At 34.1% G+C, this 10,354-nt stretch overlaps 1 protein-coding gene across 1 annotated transcript; it reads left to right on the top strand.

Moving 5' to 3' along the window:
• The first annotated feature begins 2,410 nt into the window (after nucleotides 1-2,410).
• LOC132738649 (uncharacterized) lies at nucleotides 2,411-8,662 on the top strand. The gene is made up of 4 exons (XM_060726210.1): nucleotides 2,411-2,545; nucleotides 4,317-4,889; nucleotides 5,272-5,457; nucleotides 7,302-8,662. Exons 2-4 carry the CDS (start codon nucleotides 4,460-4,462, stop codon nucleotides 7,793-7,795), a joined length of 1,110 nt encoding a protein of 369 aa, XP_060582193.1. The 5' UTR covers nucleotides 2,411-2,545; nucleotides 4,317-4,459; the 3' UTR covers nucleotides 7,796-8,662.
• Nucleotides 8,663-10,354: the final 1,692 nt, after the last annotated feature.

The following is a 10,354-nucleotide window of genomic DNA, read 5'->3' as shown; positions in this document are numbered from 1 at the left end:
GCCAGAAACACAATTCCAAATATTTCAAAATCTGTTTCACAGGCAGATAACCAGTTGCACAGCATTATTCAATGATATATGACATACATTGAAGAAAATGATAGTTTGCATGCATTGTTTCTTAAAAAATGACTGACAGCAAATTATATTTACCCCCACCCAGCCAAAATCACACCTAAAATATACCAATATGGGCAATCTTCATGAAGGTGCAGCATACTCCAGAATCCGCCGAATTCCTTTAAAAAAATATCACTAACACACAGTGCAAGCAATGGTATTTTAAAAAATGACCAATAAAATGTCTGTCATACGTTTAGATTTTCACAAAATTTATCCGAAATTTTTTTCTTGTTTGGCGCCAAATGTCAAAGCTTGATTTTTAGCTTCTTCACCTCCATTCGGAGAGTCACAAATACATACATAGCTACCAAAATGCTAAGTTTCAGGTAAAATACTTCTAATTTTCTACACATAAACAAGAAAGAATTACAATGACAGAAATATCAGAATTTTCAAGTACCTTCAAAATACCATGTCTGAGTTATTAAAAAATTTGACCGGGGCCATCATTTGGATATGTCCCCTGCCCCCTTAGCGTGTTTTCGCCCCGCGCCCCCGCCATTTTAACTTTTCGCTTTGCGGGGTCGCGGGGCGAAAACACGAATGGCACAAATCAGCCACCATACAAAAGTGCGTGTATCAAGTAATAATCAATTAAGAATTACAATAATTTGTATTAAATTCAATGGAATAGTATACGCAGCGTAGTTGAATGATCTATTTCTTATTAAACATATGATATATTGAGAAGATTCATTCCGTGGATAATAAAAATTGCTGCATGTACATAGGAACTAAATAGCAGGGTAAGTAAAGTAACGTTGGGTAATAGTTCCCAACTCATTAACCATTTTTTTAAAAACTTAATAAACAATACATTAAGTACTAGGCTTTTAACCGTTTAACACTGTCTTCATGCATGCGCTATTTAATAAAAAGGAAACTTACAATCATATTTCGTTTTATTCAAGTATTTTAGAAGTATTCTTTTTACAAAATTCAAAAATAATTATTGCAGCTTTTTCAAATGTTTTAACAATTCAAAGAATCGTTCTGGTATTACCTAACTACATGTGTACTCAGAAATGATCACATGGCATATACAGGATCGTTAACACTGGTAAATGTCTATTTGAGAATGACTTTGCTGTAACATTTTTTATAACAAAATGTTTTATTTCAATTTGAAAAGATTTATTTTGATAAATTGCAAATATTACGAATTTTTCACAACATACACATGAAAAATGAGATGATAAAATAAACAAAAATTTAACTGCAGTTTTACGACAAACATTTAACAACATCTTTTATAAAAATGCATCAATGCAGCGCTAAGGATGCAAAGGGAGACAACTAACATCAATTTTAATATATATGTAAGATTTGTTTCCCTTTGATAGAATATATATCGATTGCAGTTTCACTCTGGCATAACTACGGAATGCCGTTAGGGCCATCGCCTATGAATGTGTTGATCTAAAACGCGATAGTCGATAGTACGATGGTGAAAACGCGAAATCACGAAACTACGATGGTGAAAACGCGAAAGCACGATGATGAAAACGCGATAGTACGATGATGAAATCGCGACAGTACGATACTACGATGATGAAAGCGCGATAAACTATCGTGTTTTCACCATCGTACTGTCGCGTTTTCACCATCGTAGTTTCGTGATTTCGCGTTTTCATTATCGTACTGTCGAGTATCGCGTTTCAGATCAAACCATTTATAGGCGATGGCCCTAACGGCATTCCGGAATGCCGTAAGGGCCATCGCCTATGAATATGTTAATCTGAAACGCGAAAGTCGATAGTACGATGGTGAAAACACGAAATCACGAAACTACGATGATGAAAACGCGATAGTACGATGATGAAAACGCGAAAGTACGATGATGAAATCACGACAGTACGATGGTGAAAACGCGATAGTACGATGATGAAAACACGACAGTACGATGATGAAAACACGACAGTACGATGATGAAAACGCGATAGTACGATGGTGAAAACGCGATAGTACGATGGTGAAAACGCGATAGTACGATGATGAAAACACGACAGTACGATGATGAAAACGCGAAATCACGAAACTACGATGGTGAAAACGCGACAGTACGATGGTGAAAACACGATAGTTTATCGCGCTTTCATCATCGTAGTATCGTACTGTCGCGATTTCATCATCGTACTTTCGCGTTTTCATCATCGTGCTTTCGCATTTTCACCATCGTAGTTTCGTGATTTCGCGTTTTCATCATCGTACTATCGACTATCGCGTTTCAGATCAACACATTCATAGGCAATGGCCCTAACGGCATTCCGTACATAACTTATTTACAGAAGTGGTACTGTTTCCCAGAAGCATATAGGTATTGATTTACACAGCGCGAATCTGATTCTGTGTAAAACATACTCGGAATATTTACTTGCAAAAACAGAATTTCTTTCTATATTAATCAACAGAGATAAACAAGGTAAGCTATTTTTATTTTTTATTGATTTAACACTTCATTCTGCTTTTCAATTAATGAGTACACAATTCAATATGAAAAGAAATGTATTGATTTTTACAGTACAAAGTTGTTGATTGTTTTCATCAATGACCGCGCCATTGAATGAATATCTTGCTAAAACATGGTGCATGTAATGAACAGCACAAACTATACATGTCTGGGTGTTGTTTGGATATTAAAACAAGAATCTGGGGATTTCTGGTTTCTTTGTATCGCGGACTCAGAAAAGCACAGGTATATTTCTCCGAGCATTTCATCAGACACGAGCGGTAATATGAGTAAAAACACCTGGAATTTCCTCTTGATCTCATTACATACTCGTAATATTATTCAATTATTCAACATCTCATTTACTGGCGATGAAACTACATCATAAAGGCACACGAAGGACATGTAAATTCAATGCCTTTGAGATTTTACCCCTCGACAACTGAATTATCAATAAATAATTGGTGACAATTGAATATTCTAGTTCTTAAAACATGTACAAAAATACACAATTTAAAAAAAAATGAGATTCCAGTTTTATTTTAGCTTTTTCCGTTTTTTATTATTCACTTCTATTTTTGTTTTTGTTAGGGGGTGTTATTTGATTTGGCATGTTTCTTATATCAGAACACCTAGATGTCTAGAAATATTTATGATGGTGAAAAGGTATTACATATGAACATAATACGCAGCAGTGTTTGTTTCAACAGGTATATGCTTGACAGTATATATAGTATACTAGACGTATGTCGAAAAAATGCGTTCTTTTTTTCCCTTCTTTTTCTTTGGCTGCGATTTTTTATTTTGATATACTAAGTATTACACAATATAAAGTGTCTGCGATTCGATTATTTCACTATTTGTATATACGTTCAGAAACAACTTTTATTCGAACATTGCGAATAGACAAAACCTTTCCGAACGAGTTGCACATGGTACCGCACAAATATCTTCATTTTTAGCTCGACTATTCGGAGAAAGAAAAGGTGTAGTGCCGGTGTCGTTAAGTTTTTGAGTGCAAGTTGGTATCTCCATAGCCTGGGTTCCAGTCTGTCGATTTTTTATGTTTCTGTTTGGCAAATCGACATTTGATACTATCAAAACGACGAACGAATACGGAATAGCGCATATGTTATGAATAAAGAAAAAAAATGTTATAAATAAGCAAAAACTATTAACGCCTGAATCTCAGGCTAGTATCCCCAGAACTACTGAAGGGAATTGGTAGAAACTCCACACACTTTATGTCCGTGATTACTGTGTAACACGATTGACACAGGTCACATAACTCTTGAGTTACCTTTTTACAAAGTAATGCCCCTTTTCTTACTGTCAAGCACTGAGAATAGTCGAGCGGAAGCTCTAGTTGGTATATTATACTTATAAATGATAAATGATATTAAGTATAGGGTATGCATGTCAAGTATCAATAGATATAATTAACTTCATATTGAACCTTTGTAAGTGCTAAAAGTCACAATTGATTAATAAGTGTAATTTGATTAAAGTAAGGAAAAGTAAGTTCACTGAATGAAAGCTCAAACTTAAGCCTGTCGGTGAATATACCCAATGCGACCAGTTCAGACCACATTCAGATTTTCATTCAAGAAAAATTCGGAAATTTTCCCTGAATTTGGTATACAGTTTAGTTAAGATTGGAAAATTATTTTCGAATGATATTCGAATTTCAGTTATATGTAAAACATAAATAAAGAAAAACGTCATAAAAGATTTTCTTTTTCAGAGAACTTTGCGAATGAACCCGACAGTTTGAGTAACAGCCCTCACTTAACGACCCATGGGTTCTTGTGTTTTCAGAAGGAAGTATAATTAAAAAGTGACAATTATAATTCATTTGTAGTGGTTTCAGAGCGGTAGTATATTAAAATGTGTGCCAAGAAAAAGCTCAAAATCTGCTTGATGACGCAAGCAATCATAATACTGAGTATATCAATAATGATCCAACTAATTTTATGCATTATACCAAGTTGGGTTCACGTTGAAATTGATGGCCGGAACATCACCGTGAATAAAACTGATTATTACAATATTCTAAATGAAGATTATGCTTACAATGGACTTGGTGATAATATTATTACTGACAAAGTTGAAAATGATTTTAATGGCACGTGGTGGAACACTACAAACACTCTGGCTGTTACGGAGCACTGTGCTAACAGGAGCTATGCTATTTGGTATATTGGCACGTGTATTGATGGCACGTGTTACACTGACTTATATCCAGACATGATCAATGGCACGTATGCTACAAAGAGTTACTTTGAACCAGGATATAACTTTTCATGGGTAGATGAGAGTAAGTAAGAATGTGTGTTCTAATCGTTTTAGCGAGACCCATATAACAAAAACTTATGCCACCTTGTAGATGCAAAATTAAATATAAAAGAAATTATGCGTGAAAAATACTGACAGCTCACAATGTTATATTTTCAACCGTTTCGATAGAGATACTTTTGCTTTGAATAGATAATTCGTTTTTCATTGACAGGCCTTCTTTTGGAAATATTTACAATGTACCACTGTGGTAGATAAAACCAAAGGAAAACATTCCCATCGTTAACTTACAAAAACGATAAATTGTTTGTTCAACATACAAAAACCAAGCATTACATAAAATACCTACATCTACAAAATAAAATCATTACTTTCTCATATAATTCCGTTTTCTTTTCTTTTAGGAATTCCATTTTCTAGGCAAAAGGAATTTCAAATGGAAGTAACAATAGCAGTGGGCGTGACATTTGTGGCTGTGTTTTTTATATCGGATCATAAGAGGAGATATAAAAGTGACGTCACCGGATATCTGACACAGAAGAATCATTTCATTCGACATTACGTAGAAATGGGTTTAATTGTACTTTCAGGTTTGTAATCGTTATTAATTGGTTTATTATTCTAATTATTGTCCTCCGCGTTTTCGAAGAAAAAGGGGGATATAGAAATAGGCTCCGTCCGCCCGTCCGTCCGTCACACTTTCGTGTCCGGTCTGAAATAACTTGGCACAAGTTTGTTATAATAAGACGATGTGTCATGCGCAACAACCAGACCCCAACCTCCAGGGTCAAGGTCGCACTTGCTCATTCAAGGTCAACATTGTCAGTTTGAGGGTAATGTCGTGTCCGGTCCATAACTTTCTTATCTGTGAAGAGATTTTGTAAATACTTGCCACAATTGTTTACAATAATAAGACGATGTGTCTTGCTTAACAAACGGTCAACTACCTCCAACGTCAAGGTCACACTTGGAGGTCAAAAAATAACATAGTCTGTCACAGGGTATATTTTGTGTCCCGTCCATAACTCTTTCATAGATCAAGGGATTTTGAAAATACTTGGCACAAATAGTCACAATGATAAGATAATATGCCATGCGTAGCACATGTGTCCCTACCTCCAAGGTCAAGGTCACACAAAGAGGTCAAAGATTAACATAGTCTGTTATAGGGTATATTTTGTGTTCAGTCCATAACTTTTTCATAGATCAAGGGATTTTGAAAATACTTTGCACAAATAATCACAATAATAAGATGATATGTCAGGCGCAAAACATGGGTCCCTACCTCCAAGGTCACACTTAGAGGTCAAAGATTAACATAGTCTGTTATAGGGTATATTTTGTGTCCGATCTATAACTTCTTCATAGTACAAGGATTTTGAAAATACTTGGCACAAATAGTTACAATAATAAGAGATATGTCATGCACAACACCTGCACCCCTACCTCCAAGGTCAAGGTCACACTTAGAGGTCAAAGCTTAACATGAAAGAGTTTTAAAAAGCTTAACATGAAAGATTTTTAAATTCCGTGTTTCATTTTATTTCTTTTATAAATTTATTGTTGCATTTGCAGATCTAGCATTGGTCATAATTTTGGACTGAACGTCCTGAGATCCATACCTCAATCTTTTGAAATAGGCACAATTTTATGCTTCATATAAAACTTCCCCGAGGCGGGAGACGTTGGTAACTCTGTTACAAATTCTTGTTGTTGTTATTATTATTATCATCATCATCATCAGCAGCAGCATCATCATCATCATCATCATTATCATCATCAGTATTTTTAATAAATAAAAAAATCTTGATTTCTGGATAAAAGGCATTGGTGTTAAAGATTTTCTATGCTCATCTTTGGGTGTAATTCTTTTATTACAAAACTTATACATTTATATGGGGATTTTAATATAACATGGCACAATTTTTTAACATTGTCAGGCAGGGTGTTGCACGCAAAATTGAGGTCCCTGCGGCCAAGGTCAAGGTCACACATAGAGGTCAAAGTTCAGATAAGAATATGAAAATGTGTATGGGGACCATTTAGTCATCATTTATTGATTGGATTGTAATACAAATGGTAACAATATTAACAACGGCTGTGACACATGAAATTTAGGTTAATATTTGCAAAGTCAAGGTCACTAGAGATTATCAAATATCCAGATATTGTCCCGAGAAATCTTTTACATACAGGGATTAATTTTGAATGTTACTTTATAGGTTTGTTCACTGCCATGCGACGTAATGCCTGCGCATGACCCAGGTCTCTAAGGTTAAAGGTATAAGTAAAACTTAGATCTCTTAGTGACAGGCGAATTTAAGTGACAATGTCACCCTTGTTTTAAATATATTATAAACATCAGAAGAATGGTCAGTTTTGAATATTTTTTTTTGTAAAAAAAAGTATCGTTGATTTTCTTCATTTTCTGCAGGTTCTCTATTATGGGTTCCAACAATGGTGTATGGCACAGTGAATGAACGCTTGGTCACATTCGCCGCTCAGGAAATACATACTAGTACAGACTATAAACCAGTCACCATCCATAGAGCAGATGCTGTTATATGTGCAACCATAGGTCTTATTCTATTTGCCTTTGCCTTCATTTTAATATTCTTTGCATTTCTAATAAAAAGAAAAGAAAGCCAACTGATTCAAACAGAAACATTTGCTTTAAACATTCTGGGATGCAGAGACGATCGGCAAAGTGTTCCTATGCAACCGGCTCCGCATCGAAACGAGAGTGCACCCCCTGATTATGCTCAGTCTGGTAATATATTAGTCGGGCATGTTCCTTTTCCAGATCCGGTGCATGCCGGAGCTGTAGCTTGTGAACCACCACCGCCTTCGTATGAGGAGACTATGAGATTTTATAAGACATCTGATGTGTCAAATATGTATACAAAACAAGAAGGAAAGGATACATAATATCAAACATACACGACGATGTTGGATCATTCATACACGACGATGTTGGATTATTCATACACGACGATGTTGGATTATTCATACATAAAACGTTGGATAATAGAAAAGATTATATGAAGACGTTGGATTATTAATACATACATCAAGATGTTGGATTGTTAATACATTAATTTGTAAGTTCATCTATGCCTGAAGCTGTTAGACCATTAATTCATGGTGATATTGGATCATCAATTATTCATAAAGATGTTAGATTATTAGAACCTGAAGAAATTTCTGAATCGCTGCGTTAATAAATGAAAATATTGAATCATCACGAACCCTTGTAAATACCAAATTTTTCAGAAATATTTACGTTGTGTAATAAGATTTTAAAAGTGACATATTGCCGGTATTTATGTTCTATGAACGATGTTAATTCATTACATTATTTCCATATGTCAGACATGCTTTTGCATAAAAATATACCTTTGCATAAAAAATAATTGAAAAGACTAGCTATTTAATGGTATGAAGTAAAGACGTATACCATTATATTCTGCGTTCTGCGTTTATATCCTTATTATTAAAGTATTTATTTTGTAATTACAAAATGTATTTTTTATTTAAACTCAAATTAATTAACGTGTTATAAGAGATATTTTCCTTCAAAGGTTAGTTTGTCCTTTAACCTGTAAAATACTCAACGTAATATGCATATACGTTTATGATTTTTATATGTCATTTATATAAATTTTGTAAGAATACTTTAAAAGAACAATGTGATTTACAGATAATAGAATTATTTGTATTTGTGGTAAATGATTATTTGTTGTATATGAATAACATTGTTAAGAAATAAACCAAACCTGGAAGAAAAAGTGTTTACTGATGACTTGTTATTGGCAGAATAACAACTTTAAGTTCATTAATTATATTGTTAAGATATATTACAAGGACTTTGGATTCTTTCATGTGAGGAAGCTATCCAGCTAGCTTACGAAACGTCGGTGGTTCTAAGCAGATGCCCGTTTGTGCCTGAAATAATGCACAGAAGTGCACCTATGGGAAGACCTCCACCAGTAAAGCTGGAAGGTCGCCATGACCTATGCTGTGTCGGTGTAACGTAAAACCCAATCAAACAAACAACCAAGTCTCTTATGTGGGGTGTTTAATAGCCACTGTCCAAACATTTCCACAAATTTATGCCATGTTCTACTACCTTGTCAAGCTTTGGCTTTCGCACAGTTAAACATGACTACCCCAACAGACAAAATAAATATACCCCCAAATGTGGGGAATCAAATACGGCATAAATTCATTAAAATTTAGTACAACTCTAAAAAAGTAAATACTACAGGTAAGCACCATATTAAATCACAAAACATGAAAAAGTTTACATAAGTTAGGTAATACTTGGGCAATATGGATTATTATGCTAGTGCTCTAATATTAGTCTTAAAAGGCGTTACTTGAGGATGCAAGTATGGAGATGGCAACTTGCAATTTTAAGTACCGACTATGAACAGGTTCAGTTCAATTTTGTATTTTTGATCGTTCCTTTTGAGATTTTTTTTCAACCAAAAACAAAACATTGGTACTCATAATTAAGGTCCTTTTTTAATCCTAATAGGAGAAATAAAAAAATCTTAGTTCCTAATTTTTATATTGTCTTTAATTTTATTTCTCAACTACTTATTTCATTTGCCCCTCAAGTTCAAATTGGTTTATTAAGACACATTGCCGTTGTCCTAATAAGAGCTAAAGTTCCTATTTTGTAGTAACAAAATTCTAATTATGTCTCCTGGTTAGGAGTAACATAGTCCTAATTAGAATTTTATGACTGATTATTAAAAAAAGTCCTTATTAGACTTGAAAAACCTTATCACGAGTTATTAAATTTGGCACCTAGACGCTTCCGTACCATAACTCTTGTCATTTTGTTAGAGATATTGGACCCTGCGACACATACACGCATCGAGGACATGTTGGAATCACTGAATTCCCCTTCTCATACGAGAAATAGGTAAGCACCATATTAAATCACAAAACATGAAAAAGTTTACATAAGTTAGGTAATACTTGGGCAATATGGATTATTATGCTAGTGCTCTAATATTAGTCTTAAAAGGCGTTACTTGAGGATGCAAGTATGGAGATGGCAACTTGCAATTTTAAGTACCGACTATGAGCAGGTTCAGTCAAACCGAGCCTGCAATAATTTCAATTTTGTCTTTTTGATCGTTCTTTTTTGAGATTTTTTTTCAACCAAAAACAAAACATTTGTACTCATAATTAAGGTCCTTTTCTAATCCTAATAGGAGAAATAAAAAAGTCTTAGTTCCTAATTTTTATATTGTCTTTAATTTTATTTCTCAACTACTTATTTCATTTCTTCTAAGTTCAAATTGCCTTATTAAGCACATTGCCGTTGTCCTAATAAGAGCTAAAGTTCCTATTTTGTAGTAACAAAATTCTAATTATGTCTCCTGGTTAGGAGTATTAAAGTCCTAATTAGAATTTTATAACTGATTATTAAAAAAGTCCTTATTAGGCTTGAAAAACCTTATCACGAGTTAT

The sequence above is a fragment of the Ruditapes philippinarum genome, unplaced genomic scaffold (genome assembly GCF_026571515.1).
Source record: "Ruditapes philippinarum isolate M1 unplaced genomic scaffold, ASM2657151v2 ctg5537_1_1_1_1, whole genome shotgun sequence".
Taxonomy (NCBI): domain Eukaryota; kingdom Metazoa; phylum Mollusca; class Bivalvia; order Venerida; family Veneridae; genus Ruditapes; species Ruditapes philippinarum.
This window is presented reverse-complemented; position numbering and strand designations above follow the sequence as displayed.